A 15,310-nucleotide genomic window follows, 5' to 3' on the forward strand; every position below is an offset into this window, starting at 1 on the left:
AAGTTCACATCTAACACACCTGGCTCTAATATTACAATGCTACTGAAGGCCTTAATTACATGGATCAGGTGTGTTACATTAGGGTTGGAGCTAAACTATGCAGGGTGGCAGATCAGGACTGGACACTCCTGATTTAAGTGTTGGGCCTATCATCATGACTTCACAAGTTCAATCCTGAAGAGAGACAACTATAAAAGTAAGACAAAACTATACTCTGTGTATTTAAAATTATTCAAAGAAAATTACTTGTTTTCACTGAATGTGCCACCACCTTGCTTTGGCAATCGAACTGGAAAATGGTAAAACTAATGGCATTTTAGGTAAAACACATTAATGTGGTTTAAGTACTTGCTTAAGATTGTTTGGCATATTTTTTAAATGATAAATAAAAAATAAATCACATAAAAATCTTATATACCATGTCATATCTTTTTTCAATTCTATACAACAAATATATCATCTAAGAGCACAGGGTCCACAATACATATTGCATTTTGCAATCTGTACATAATTACACCCATATGAAACAAGGTGATATCTCCTACTATACCTGGTAGAGCATGATCTGTTCAGTGTTATAGCCCAGCATCTCAGCAAATTCTCTGGCAATTACAGATTTGCCACAACCCTGGAAAGACACAAAGGAAAAACATATTTGTTCACAAAGACCAGTTTATACTGCAGAAAGGTCTTTTATATACCAATCACACACTCAGTGTAGCTAACATAACAGATTAAGGGGAAACACTACTTTAAAACTACACTATGTAAGATCTGGACACCTCGCTGGTGAAAATGTGTAATGGTATGCAAAGTGTGGAAGGACATTTTGTAATGTCAGTTGTGCTTCCGACCCCTTTCCCGAATGGATAGAGTATTCAAACAGAACTCAGTAAAAATGTGAACATCAGTCTTCTGAAGATAGGAGTTAGCTACTGCTGTCATAATATTTTCATTAGTATGGTGTTGATTTTCAGGTTTTTGTATATCATGTTTTACAGGGTAAGTTGCACCAGCACATGGACACCATATTTTAGCATGTTTTCCGCCTCTTCTGACTGATTATAATTGTAACAAAAAAAAGAAAACTTGCACAGTGCAACTTTAAACACAATGGAAACCCAGCCTGATGATCTCTTCTTATTACCTTAAAAGACTAGAAAAGAGTTTAAGCTATCTATGTTCTCTCTATTGTTCATGCAGTGCATGTACACATCAGCTTTCTAGTTAGAAGTCCAGATTGGTGCAACTCTCCCTGCTGTGCTCTCAGGAAGTTGCTTGTGTACCTTGGCTCCAATAAGACACATGTCTTTGACGAGGTGCGACTGCATCATTTCGGCTAGCAGGCGAGCGTGGGAGGGAGTGCTGACGAAGGCGGGACTGCTGTTGGGTGGCCGTGGCGGCCGTGGCCCTGCTGGAACCTGCAGCGGAGAAGCAGCATTTCCATTAGAGGGAGAAAAATGCATAGACAGATCTGTGCATGTCACACCGGCAACTGGCTTTAAGATAGATAAACAGTCTATTTAATTGATCTATATCATTTTCCCACAAGTTTCCATGCTCTTAATCCCTACTTAAAAGGCTGAAATGTGTTCAAACAAAACATTATCTTCAAAGTGTGCTTGTGACGTTAATGCTAACCCAAGTAGTGCCTCACGGCCAAATTCCTTTTTGTTTTTAATTAAGGACCATGTAGTGAAATTTACAGAGAAGCTCTGCTGCCTCCTGACCTGGAAGGTGATGTTTTTGTCTGCAATGTTGAGGGTGACTGCTGCCTGTCCTGTATGCGTGTCATGTCCAGGCTCCACACGCACCACAGCACGGGGAGACGACTGCCTATTCCCATCCAGCAGCTCAAAACGCTACAAACCGACCGAGAGAGAGAGAAAGAATAAAGGAGGTGGTGAGGTCTCCCTCTGAGATAAAAACTCTTATCATCATGGGCATAAGAGGACAGAATGGACTGATCATTTATTTTGCACAGAGTTTGAAAGTGCTGGAATTGGTTGTTTTACTCTGATTTTGGTTATTTGGTGCAAGCTACTGCAGCTGTGATAATTAATATAGACTTTTACAAAAGAGTATACACTGCTGTCTGAAACTTGTACAATCACAGAAAAAATAAAAAATAAAATAAAGCCAATAAAAAGTAAAGATTAGAAGAAAGAAAGAAAGAAAGAAAGAAAGAAAGATTAAAAGAAAATATGAGATGCAAAAAGGAAAGAAAGAAGAAATGAGAGAGTGACAGATAGAGAGAATGAGACAGAGAGAGAGTGAGTGTGATAGAGATTATTATCATTATTACTATCATTAATTATATAATTGCTATTAGTTCTACAAAGTACATTCAACTTTAAAGTTATATGCTTTGACAATATTGTACTTGAGACAGTCATGCCAATAAAGCTACTCTGAATGTGAATTTGAGAGAGAGAGAGAGACAGAGACAGAGAGTCAGACAGAGTGAGATACAGAGAGACAAAAAAAACAGAAAAACACAGAGAGAGAGAGAGAGAGAGAGAGAGCGAGAGAGCGAGAGAGAGAGAGAGAGAGAGAGAGAGAGATTAAGAGAGACCCTTACACTGAGCACACCCTCCACAGCATTACGTCCCTCCTTGCCCAGCATGGCCTCATATGGATAGAGCCTCTGGATGAGTTGCTGAGCTGACAGCATAGGAAACAGGTCCTGCAACAGTGATAACAGATCCTTAGCCATTTCTTAATGAATGGGCTGAATATTTGTACTTGATTTGGGTTTTTCCCCTATTTGGAACTCACCAGCACTTTGATAGCAGGTGGGAGATTGTCCACAGGGAAGTCTGGAAGACCCAGGTTGGCAGATTCTTGGGAGCAGAGAGTTGTAGCACATGACAAGAGCTGGGACACTCTGAGAGGAAAGAACGGCAAGTCCATTAAAGTCTCACTTTGTATCGCTGATTAAATAAATGTATAGAAAGTTATTGTCCTATGAAATAACATGAGATTATATTATCCTATAAGAAATCATTCTAAATTCCTATATACCTTTCAGCTGGTACACTTTGTCCAATGTTATATAGAAGGTCAAGCTGGTCCTAAGAAAAAGAGAAGCAAACTAAGTGTCCCGTTCAGTGACTTTCAGTTGAGAAGACTTCAGGCGGTAATACATGCGTGACCTCAGCACCTTAAAAGGTAGGTAGTAGATGTCTCTGGCCTGGAAGCGAGAACGCAAGGGTGGGTCTAAAGGGTTGCCCTTGTATCGTGGTACAGGCAGGCCCAGGGCAATGACCCGGAAATCCTCACTCACACGGACAATCTTCCACAAGTCCAGCTCTTCTTTAGTGTGCTCCTAAGAGACAAACATGCAGAATGGGGGGTTACATTTCATGTAGAGCCCGTATGTGTGTCCACATTTCAGATGCTGTCTGTCCTGAGTATATATAAATTATATATAAGCTTTATAGAAGTTACTGAATAACTGGTATCTTTAGCTGAAGGCTAATCTACTAATACATACTTCATAACACATGCATAAGCACTTAATAATTTATGAATATTTATGAACAGCTTATGCCAGGATCTCAAGATGACATGTTTTATGAAGAAAAAGTCACTGTAGTCTAGTCTTCAATGACAAAGGCAAATTCGCTTTTAAATATACTTAAGTATCAAAAATAACAGCACTTAATTAACTCAATTACAAATAAAGTCTCTGCCCTAGACCTCCAGTACTTGGGAATGATGCTTCTTAGCATTGTTATAAATCAACAGTGTTATAAATGGAACAAAATTCCATCACCTCAGTTTAAGACCCCTTATATAAATACAATGTCATTTACTTCATAAGACATTCACTCACTGTCATAAAGTGTTCATAAACACACAAGTATTGCTTTATCAATATAACTTCAAGTGCTTATGCATGTGTTATGAAGTTCTTTTGTAGGCAGTCTTCAAATAAAGTGTTGTTAAATAGTAGTTTCTGAATAGGACTTAAGATTAATACCTATGTAAAGGGTCTAGGGTTCAAAGGATAAAAGTATAATGAAAATGTTTGAAGTTTAGGGAATGTGTTTTCACCTGCAGCAATTTGTCATAGCGCTGAGCGGACATGAGGAAGCGGCCATCCTCTAGCTGCATCTCACGGTTCTCCAGCAGGTTGTTGAGAACGGGCAGCACGTTCCGCTCGGCCTTCTCCAGGCCCTCCAGTACCAGAATCCTGCCCTCTGTCGCTGCTCGTACCGCACACTGCACACACAGCTACAGCTCAGCACATCATCATTGGATACAGTAATCTGCACACAGTCTAAAGTTTACTTTACCCCCACTTTTAATGCTTCAGTCTCGGTGTAAGTGACTGGGGTTCTGCGGTTTTGTGCCCTCGCATGCCACACAGAGCTTACCGTTCAACTCCTTGATTGGTTAAATGAGTCATCGAAAAAAAAAGCTGAGTTTCTTGTAGATAAGAGTTAAAAAAAAAAAAATAATCACTGCTATAATCAACTCCATATGTCCAAAAAAAGTTTTTCAATACTGTGATGCAATGATGTGAAACACCTACATCCAAAAACAACAACAACACAAAGTTCAAAATAAGGTTCTTTAGTCTTGTAGGGGAAATCTTGTAACCACATTATTTATAAAATCTTTGAGTTAGTTCGCCCACCACCCAGAACAGCTTATTCCTGTTTTGAACAAGCTGCTGTTTTCTCATTCTGACCAATCGTGGGCAGAACAACCAGATCTCTTGAGTTATGAAGATGCAACCATGCAAACATATGCGTGCAAGAATCAAACAGTCTTGACGTCAAAGGCAGGAAATTCTAGGCTACTCCGGTGACCACAAAACAAGTCGGCATATAATTAGGTTAACATATAAATATATGCCTGATTGTGTGGGAATAGGGCCTATAAAAATGCAGACAGATGCTCCAAATTTAACTCTGGACCCAGTTCCATCATGGACAGTATAATCCCATAATGACTAGAAAACGGTACTGACGCAGGACAGGGAGGTGAGCTAAAGCCACACACCAGCCTTGCACTATGTTTGTCAATGAAACAGCAAATCATTTATAACCCCAGGAAAATTCCCCTAAACCTTCTTCCCTCTTGCACATTTTTAGGAGACCAATGACTTTGAGTGCGCAGCAAAAGACAAGAGGCTAAGGTGGAAAGTGTGAGCTCATCAGAAATAACTTTTCCTAGAATTCCTGCACCCTGACAGCCTCCCATTCAGCTTGCGATGGAATAGCTAAGAGCTGGGTACATGACGTCACCTTTGTAAATACACGAAGTACATCACTTCCCCTGAGCAGCTGACTTCTGTTCCTGCACTCCAGCTATTTACACAAGCCACAGACATCCAATACAATTTCCCATAGGAACGTAGCAAAGTGGAATTGAATTGCAGTGAACCCTATAAACAAAAATGTTTAGGTGTCAGCATCACAGCTAAATACAGTGTTTGTTTCAGACCTGTGGGAAGGACCATGTAGGGGTGTTGAAGATTTGAATACATGGATATCCACATTCATCATTTTATTTGTTTACTTAATTAAGTATTGTTAAATCTTAGATTGCTTTTTTTTCTTCTTTGTGTTTTGTTACAAAACACCTCTTAAACTTGGCTAAAGTAAATGTTTATGTTATGGAAATGACCACAAGACAAACTGATTTTTTTCATTATAATTTGTTAAAATGGAACATATATACCTTGGTGACCATCAATTGAAATGGTGGGGGGAGGGGGGTCATCAAGTATAGCCTTTGGGTGGGAAAAAGTGAAATGTCTTCCTGTTGGCACCAAACCTACTGTTTGTAGGTTGTTGCTTCGCACCTGACTGACTAGATGATTCATTAAAATTAAGTCACACACTTGTATTTGAAATGACCTTTCTCTTCCGCTAAACATTAAAGCTCAGGTCAGTTTGGGCAGTCACTGAGTACATACTACTGCCCGTCTATTTAAATAGAAACCTCAGACGGTCCTTAACTTTTTGGAAATATTTAAAACAAAATGCTTTCAATTCAATTGAGAGATACTTTCTATTAATACAGAAATAGTCTGCTGAAAGCCATTTTTTCAGTGCTTGGAATATGGGTCTAAAAAAGAGCACAGAACCCCTGAGAGCAGTCCGATGCTCCAGTTAACACTCCCTCCCACCATCTCTCCCCCTGCCTAATCTCAAAGATACACATACATACACTGTGTCACTGTGCTGTTACGCTCATCCATCACACATGTGAGTTTAACAATCAAAAACTATACCCAGTAGGCTGGGACACTAATGACAGCTTAAACTGCACCATTAATGATGCAATGCAAGCTATTCATGTTTCTGTAATTAAGGCACAAGCTGATTACTACAAACACCATGGAGGCCAATCAATAATTTAAATTTTTAAACTCTTGTTGCCAAGGCACACAGAGAATACTGACCACAAGTTAATCGTCCATATTACTCTCAAATCTATAGAAGCGAAGACTTGCCCCAAAAATTTAATAGTAAAAGCTAATTAAAACAGATACCGCTACCACTAAGTAATAATACAATTTTCCAAAACAAGCATTCATTTATTTAATTCATTTAAGGTGCAGAGACACCCAATAGAACAATAGCAGCAAATAATTAAGTGCCTAAAAAGCTCAAGATCAACACGTGGACATCTTGGGGTCCAAGAACAAACAGAAGCCATCACCATATCTTGAAGAAATCCATCTTCACATAGCTTTTGTCTCTCTTTAGGTAAAGGAAACTCCTGAATTAATTGTGAATATTTATGACCATGATCTACAATTTTCATTTTTTGGCCAATTTTTACTAGTCGTGTTTTTTTTTTTTTAAACCCAAAGTTCACACTGTGTGGGCTAAATGAACCCTTGAAACACACTAGAACGTTTTCAGTAGTTTCTACTCGCCAATCTCATAATATAAATTATTATTTGCACTTTAAGGGGCCAAACTATAATTTAAATTCTTAAATAAAAAACAATAGCTTATTTAAATAATATACATCAAATAACATACTACACTGAAAGCCAGAGTAGCTGGTTATTTCTCACACTGAGTCACATATAACTACACTACAACATTTTGGTACAGGTGTAGCAGGAGTATTGAAATACAGCATGAGTGCACATGCCGACCTCACATTATATATGTCATAAGAGTGCAATACAGATTGTCCAAAATCAATATAATAAATTGGCTCATTGCTGATTGGCTATTCGGAGCAAAAAAATCTGTCAATGCCAATCTTGGCTGATTCCAATCGTGCATGTCTATTGGCTTCAGTGAATGTCACTTAAATCAGAGTTTTTCAACCACTGGACCATGGACCGCAAGTGGACCACAAAGCACCCTTAGGTTCTCCTTTGTATGATATTGAAGGCAGAACAGTGGCTTGTAGTAGGCCAGTGATTTTACTTTAACTTCGTTGTAAAAATCAATGAAAAACTAACACAACTTACAATAAAAATATATAAAATGTTTTTAAACTGTAAATCTTAACACACATCCGGCAACAATAGCATGCAAAGGCACCTTTGACTCTTGTCTCTAGAAACAAAACACCCCCCCAACATTTCAGTTGTCCACTTGCAAGTGACTAGTGCAAAAAAAATAATAAATTAAAACAAATAAAAATGAGTTTTTCTGAAACATTCCACTCAACTTGCCATCACTAAATTTTATTTTTAAGCAAAAAAGTTGAGTTTTGTGTTCCTGTGGGCCTACATGCTTTCTAGTGATAAATATGCAGGCCCGGAGGTGTGAAAGTTTAAAAACCCAGAGTTAAACTACATGAACTGGCATTCCATTTAGTGAATCAGCTTGATTCGTTACTGTTCAGAACTCTCACTTTGTAAGCAAAAATAAATAGTAAACAAACAAACAATTAAATAATTTGGAGAATGCAATTTGTCCTCATCTAAGAAAGGTAATCTGCCTACTATGAAATCTAGCAAATGAGCTGCCAATCCACTAATGTAATGTACTGTAATAAAGTGCACATCAAAATAAAAACTACAGTTCTTAGGAAAAATAACAAACGTAAAAAATACCTTTTGAATTATCTAGATTTCTACATCAGTAACTCCTAAAACATGATCTGATCCTGTGAAATACTGTCATAATAAATAATAAAGTCAGAAAACAAAATATTGCATAGTGCATGCATACAAACTGTGGGCACCTTGCAAATCACTGGGAGACCAAGAGACCAAGCTGTACAGGAGACTCTACAGCTGAATGTCAGGGTGTCTATTTGTGATCTTTAACTCAAGAGAGTGGGTCATAGGATATGAAGACCAGAAACACAGGACTAAATTAACACAGCAGCTCAAATAGAAAAACATAGTATTTCAGAATGATTAGTTACTAGATGCATACATTTTGCATTAAGATCCTTGATTGTTTAAACCATTTGTTGTGTAAATGGATGTGGTGCTTGTTAAATTATAAAACAAATTCCAAAAAAGGTTGGGACAGTAAATAAAATAAATAATAAAAAAGGTGTGATTTGTAAATTAACTTTGACTTTTATTTAAACGAAAACAGTATAAACACTAGATATTTCATGTTCTACTATTTAAATTTCACAGTTTTTTGTAAATATATGCTCATTCTGAAACTGAGACCTGCAACACATTACAAAAATGCTGGGTTAGGTGCAATTTAATGTTATGAAATGTTCCCAAAACATCTTAAAAAGGTAATGCAAGCATGCCTGGGTTTAAAAGGAGCATCCAGGAAAGGCTGTCCTCTATGTGTAAGGTTGGGTGGAGGCTTGCAACTTTGCCAAAAAAAATGTGCGAACAGTTTTGGTAAAACATTCTTAGATGTGCATTTGCAGGGATTTTAGGCATTTTACTCCCTATAGCACAGAATATTGCCAAAAGATCCAGAAAATTTGGAGGAATCTGGGTGTGTAAAGGGCTAGGCTGAAAACCAATATGACCTTTGATCCCTCAGATGGCAACGCATTAACAACCAACATGCTTGTGTAATGAATATAAGCACATGGGTCTGGGAAGACTTTGGAAAACCCTCGTCAATAAACACCATGCATCTGCAAAAGCAAGCTCTGCTCTTCTATGCAAAGCGGAAGCCATATATTAACCACATTCAGAAACACCGCCAACTTGTTTGGGCTAAAGCTCATATGAGATGGAATGACAAAGTGGAAACGTGTGCTGTAATCTGATGAGTGCACCTTTAAATTGTTTTTCAAAATAATTGATATTCTCCAGGCCAAAGAGGAAACAGACCATACAGATTGTCATCAATGCAAAGTTCAAAAGCCAGTGTCTATCATAGTGTTCTCATGATAGTGTCCTGGTATTAGTGGGTGACATGCACATCTGTGAAGGCACCATTAATTCTGAGGAGTACATTTTGGAGCATCATATGCTGCCATCTAGACAACGTCTTTTTCAAGGAAGATAATGCCAAGCCACATTTTGCATGTGCTAAACAGTGTGGCTTTGTTCTAAGAGAGTGCAGGTGCTAGACTGGCCTGCCTGCAGTCCAGACCCTTCTACCAGTAAAAACATATGGTGCATTATGAAGTGCAACAGCTGAAATGTTACATCAATTAAAAACAGAAAAAAGTTACCTTATATGTTCACTACAACAGTTGGGGTCCTCAGACCCCAAACGATTACTAAGCATTAAACAGACACATGACATTACACAGTGGTAGGCATGCTCCTGTCCTAACTTTTTTGGAACATGTTGCAGATGGTAGTAGAAACATTAAATATGCCCTTGTACTGTTTTCAATGGAAGACAGGTCAAAAGGAATTTGTGGATCACTGCTGTTGTTTTATTTACATTTTGCCTGCTGTCTCAACATTTTTTTGGGAAATGGGTCAGCAGACCATCAGTTCAGTTCAGATCACATTTTAAAAGCCACTTCAGATAAACTTTTTTCTCACAACTGTAGAACTGTATTTCTACTCTGGGAGGCGAGCAGAGCCTTGTTATTTCCAGTAATATGCTAGAGGTTTGTAAAACATTGCATATGCACTGCGCACCTGTAAACTACTACATTTTCTTGCAGGGTGAAGAAGAGTAAAATACAGGCTTGACCTGGGTTGACTACATAATCACTGCTTTATCATGGGCAACAGTCATAATTATATGTTCAACAAGAGTAAGCACAGCTTGTGGACTGATGTAGAGGCTATGACTTCCTACTTGCCTGGTCTATGTAGAAGGCAGTGCCAGAGCGGATCTCTCTGCGCTGTTTGAGATCAGTCTCTGTGGTGTCTCTGGACAGAGCCACATACTCGACCTCCCGCTTGGTCAGCTCCTAGAGTAAATGATCAAGACAAAATGTGTAGAGTAGGCCTGCATTTGAGTCAAAAAAGCAAGGATCATGTGCACAATGAGACAGTTTTCTTTTTAGGACTCTTTTTAGGACTGCAGGTAGTAATTACCAGATACTGCATGGCGATGGACCGCCGCAGTGGACCAGGGGGACCAATGAGGAACACATCCTGTCCAAGGAGGTCTTTCTGCATGATCCACCGAAGGTGTTGAGCAACTGCTTGTGGCATTGACTCTGGTACTACAGGAAACATACAACTTTACTTTAATACTAACAATGTACCACCATCACATACAGCCAAAAAGGCATAAAGGACCTGTTGTCCTAATTAAAGATCAGTCAAAGTAAACTATAAAAGAAAAATCATCTAAACAGTCAGAAATCAGGTCAACAAAGTATTGGTTTGGCAACAAAGTATTGGTTAACATAACAAAGAAGACATATTACCCAACATGTTGATAAAAATCTTTTTTAAGACACATACAGGGTGCAGATATTTCCTATGTAAGCATTGTTTTTTAAGTATCATGTTAATCCATATTTGGTAAGGTTTTACTCTGTAATCAATCGCGAGCTTCATACTGTGTGTTATGTCTATATAATCCATTGTCAGATGGTGAATGTTTGAGACGTCTCATCGCAAAATGCAATTCATTTGCACGACTTATCATCTTTTATTTGTCTGAATATTTTTTCCTCTAACAGAGACCAATAAAGGGCCCTTAATCTACATTTTTCTTCTACTGTATATGTATATATGTTTTCCTGTGGTCCTTTAATGACATATGTGGGTTTATGTACCAAAAACATATTTCATTTTTACATGTCCATTTTCCAACCACTGCTTATCCTCTAAAATTAAACGATATTTTTTTTTCCCCTCACTGTGCCTTTAAGACTGATTTACGTACTTCTGTGATCTCTGTTCTGACTGGTTGCCCTGTTTGTGCCTTATTCAGAGAGAGGCTGAAGCACTCATTACAGTGCAGTGTACTCTGATATTGGTGGATATATGTTAGGCTAATATTTTGGGAGACTGGGGAGTAAACAGTGTGTTATAAACTTTATGTTTACAAGTGAGTAAAATTCAGATTCCCATGATATGGGTCCTTTAATTCTAACACACCTCAATTACACTGCATTGACAAATGACTTGGGATGTGTTCACACTTGGCAGGTTAGGTTCCTGGTGCTATTACACTGTTAATGCACTTCCTTAGAACAAGTGAGAACGCTGCCTTTCAAACCCTGGAGTGCACCGAATAAGAGAACTGAGACCCCGCGGAGGAGCGGTCTGGTGTGGTTTGTTTGAACTAACAGCACAACAAAGTGTATGCAATTAAATCTGAACAACCAGTTGGGATCTGTTTACCCACATAACTTTATTTTACATCTTTTGATTTAATGTCAAACATAAACACACCCTTGATTACTACCTACACATTATTCTCAAAGTAGTTAGTCCCAATGGCACGAACTGATTGGCTGAGAAATGATCAACCTGGACTGTTTATTTGTGATAACAGCATGATATAATTTCACTGAACTCCTATTGCTAAGTAATAACTTCCATTACACTTCTATCAGACAATATTTGACCTGATGTAGACAGCAGGAATATATTAAATTGCGAAGCTATCGTTGACGCTGAATCGCTGTATCGCTGAAGTTATAGTGAGGTTTTTGGCCAGCAGCTGTGACAGCAGAACAACTAAACAAACTGGAATTAGCCAGAAATAAAGAATACAATTCAACATATTTGACTGGTATGAAATGCTTTATAGAATGGCTGGAACAAATCAACATTCAGGATAATCTGGCAAATACTGAAAAAGCTGTGTTGACATTAAGATGGTTTTATGACTCTATCCTAGCAAAAGGCTACTACTTATGTGGTGGAAAGAACTGCCAATATTAATTTGTTACATTAAACTGTTTCAATATAGAATATATACAAACTGTGCTCCGGAATTATTGGCTCCCTTGTTAAAAAAGACTAAAAAGGCAGCTGTAGGTTATTTTTCGCTTACATATATTTTTATAGAATGTACAGTATGTACAACGGTATCCAGACACCCCTTCTAATTAGTGAATTCTGCTACTTTCTAGATGCACCTGTTGCTGAGAAATTTGTTTAATTCAAGATATAGCTTGTATAATCTCCATACATGGAATAGTGGAACTGCGTTCTTTTGAGCAATAGAACACCATCCAATACCTCTGAGATGAGCTGGAGTGGTGTTTGTGATCTTGAACTAATCAGTAAAGAACAGAAAAAAATAAATCCTTATGAAAAAAGCAATTTCTCAAAAAACATTTTTTATGAACAAAAGATAACTGGCATACGCAGTCATTCATATTTGATCTTTTTTAAGCACACCTGCATCTCTTAGTATTCTTAAGTTGAGAAGAGAAGAGAAGAGAAGAGAAGAGAAGAGAATCTACAGGTCTCCAAAAGTACAACTAGACATTATTTGGACAGATTGCCAGAATCAAGTATTTGCTTGCATCAAACAAAAAAGTGCCTTGATTTCACTAAAGCTTAGGACTGGCTAATTCACTAACCACTCTAGTTCATGACATAAACCCCTACTAAAAAAACCTGTGGAGTACAGAAAAGGAGATTCCACAAGCATGGACAAAAGACTCAGGAGGGATATTGTATGGATTAAAGATCTCAGATCTTGCACGTTCTTCCATCTTATCCAACATTATAGGAGAAAACACTGTGTTGTACAGAAAGGTTATGTAGCCAGTACTTTAATTAAGCTACATTGTTGTTAATGTATATTTTCTTTTTTCTGTGTATACAATTTGAATATGTAAATTTTTGTATATTACACATATTTTCTGTATAGTCATACTGTAATCTACAGATAAGATAAAAACATGGCCTCCTACCACCACTATCTGTCTAAACCAGGTTCAGTCATTCTTGAATATGACAGTCTGTTGTTCATACTTCAATCCATGACAAACTGCTAATGAGTTCAGGCAAGTTATTTCTGTTTCAGAGCAAGGCTTTCCCAATGCTAAATTATATTTGAAATGGCACATACTGTGATTTACTGGCACAAGTTCAGGGTTTCTGGGTGCTTTGAGCTGGTACGAGACATCCCCTATCTTCACAGTGTCACCTGTGGATCAAATAAGTATCAAATGAAAAAGCATACAGACAAATGAAGCAGCATACAGAAGTTAGGTACATACTACATAAAGTAGTTACAAATACATAGTATTTATGATGAGAGCAAAACAATAATAACAACCACTGCTTCTCACAGGCCACATTCAGCACACAAAAGAATTAAAATGATGCCAACCATTTGTTTATCTTGTTAACCACACTAGGCTGACTATAAAAGATAGCTGTTTTTAGATGGAAGATGGGATGGGGGGGTGTAGTCTGGCTAAATAAACGCAGATAAGCTTGACAAAGAGCCATGGAGTCTGGAGCTGTCAGAGTATGTTTGGTCTAGTTGGTTGAGAGTAAAGCTGAATCTTCAGCAGGACGATTAAGCTGAAGCTGAACTTTCAGCAGTGTAATTGAGCTGAAGCTGGATTTTCAGCAGCATAACTAAGCTGTAGCTGAATTTTCAGCAGTGTAACTGAGCTGTAACTGATATTTTTAGCAGTATAACTTAGACATAACTGATTTTTTAGCAGTATAACTAAGTTGTAACTGAATTTTCAGCAGCATAACTGAGCTATAGCTGATTTTTTAGCAGTATAACTAAGCTGTTACTAATGACTGAGCTGTAACTGATTTTCTAGCGGCACAACTAAGATATAATTGTTTTAGCAGGACAAATGAGCTGTAACTGATTTTTCAGCAGTGTAAGTTCACTGACCTGAAGCTGTGTTCAGTAGTTTGACCTCTCGTGCGCTGTATTTCCAGCCCTCTTTTGCCGCGACAGGCCCCAGAATATTACGGATTCTCCTCGCAGCCACAGCTGCGACTGTACCTTTGAATAAGATACGCGCATGCATATTGATGTTCTTTAAGAACCGTTCTTTAAACGGTTAACGGAGTGTAAATATCACTATTGTTTGGGTTCTTCCATGTTCACTCACTGGACGCCGACAGGGAGGAAGAAAATAGTTGCAGAACAGAACTCGTCCGTCGCATAATCTGTCCGTACGGAACGCGACACGTTTCGATATCTAGTTCCAAGAGAAACAAAGGCTTTTGAAAGCTAAACAGTTTCAGAATTTTGAAAACAGAAAAAGAAAGATGACTAAAGTGTCTATTACAACAACAACAACAACAGGAATAATAATTAAAGAATAAACGACAAGAACTACATAACAACTACATGAACTAGTACACTATAAGAACATCAGAAAATAACAATAATAATGATAAGGTTACTGATATCTTTTCTTCTTCTGATGATGATGACGGTGATGATGCTTATTATTATTATTATTATTATTATTATTATTATTATTATATTAATTATTCTTCGCTTTTTATTTATTTTGTAAAGCAACAAAAAGAACAACATTAACAACAATAATAATAAATAGTAACACAAAAATAATTAGAACCATTATAATAATAATGTTATGTGTAATTACGTTGTTGAAAGTTATTACTTTATTTAAATGATTAATTATTATTAATTATTATTAGTAGTAGTAGTAATAGCAGTAGTAATAGAAGTAGAAGTAGTAATAGTAGTAGTAGTAGTTTGCATTTTTTGTCTATTTCTAAACAATTACAATTTTTTTCTAAAATCCTATATATATATATATATATATATATATATGTATATATATATATGTGTGTGTGTGTGTGTGTGTGTGTGTGTGTGTGTGTAATACTAATAAATGTATGTAAAAACTTGCAATTCCTGAAAATGCTTTCTAGTCAATGTTAAGGCAAAATCTGGTTTTAACCTGGGATAGTGAATTTTAGTACATCACTATTTATGCATATAAGTATTTTTAAGCTGAAGGCAATTCCTAGAAGATGCCTGTGGGTTTACGAAAG

General features: G+C 37.3%; 1 protein-coding gene across 1 annotated transcript in view; it reads right to left on the bottom strand.

The window, feature by feature from the left end:
- Positions 1-14,453, bottom strand: part of vwa8 (von Willebrand factor A domain containing 8) — a 98,339-nt gene extending 83,886 nt beyond the window's left edge. Inside the window, exons 1-12 of the mRNA XM_036565268.1 lie at positions 14,166-14,453; positions 13,374-13,451; positions 10,424-10,554; positions 10,186-10,296; positions 4,060-4,227; positions 3,164-3,328; positions 3,025-3,074; positions 2,779-2,887; positions 2,582-2,686; positions 1,731-1,862; positions 1,287-1,421; positions 551-628 (exon numbers count right to left, since the gene is read on the bottom strand). Of these exons, the coding sequence (XP_036421161.1) occupies positions 551-628; positions 1,287-1,421; positions 1,731-1,862; positions 2,582-2,686; positions 2,779-2,887; positions 3,025-3,074; positions 3,164-3,328; positions 4,060-4,227; positions 10,186-10,296; positions 10,424-10,554; positions 13,374-13,451; positions 14,166-14,304 (1,401 nt within the window). The 5' untranslated portion in view covers positions 14,305-14,453. The remainder of the gene's footprint in view (positions 1-550; positions 629-1,286; positions 1,422-1,730; positions 1,863-2,581; positions 2,687-2,778; positions 2,888-3,024; positions 3,075-3,163; positions 3,329-4,059; positions 4,228-10,185; positions 10,297-10,423; positions 10,555-13,373; positions 13,452-14,165) is intronic.
- Positions 14,454-15,310: the final 857 nt, after the last annotated feature.

The sequence above is a fragment of the Colossoma macropomum genome, unplaced genomic scaffold (genome assembly GCF_904425465.1).
Source record: "Colossoma macropomum unplaced genomic scaffold, Colossoma_macropomum, whole genome shotgun sequence".
Taxonomy (NCBI): Eukaryota; Metazoa; Chordata; class Actinopteri; order Characiformes; family Serrasalmidae; genus Colossoma; species Colossoma macropomum.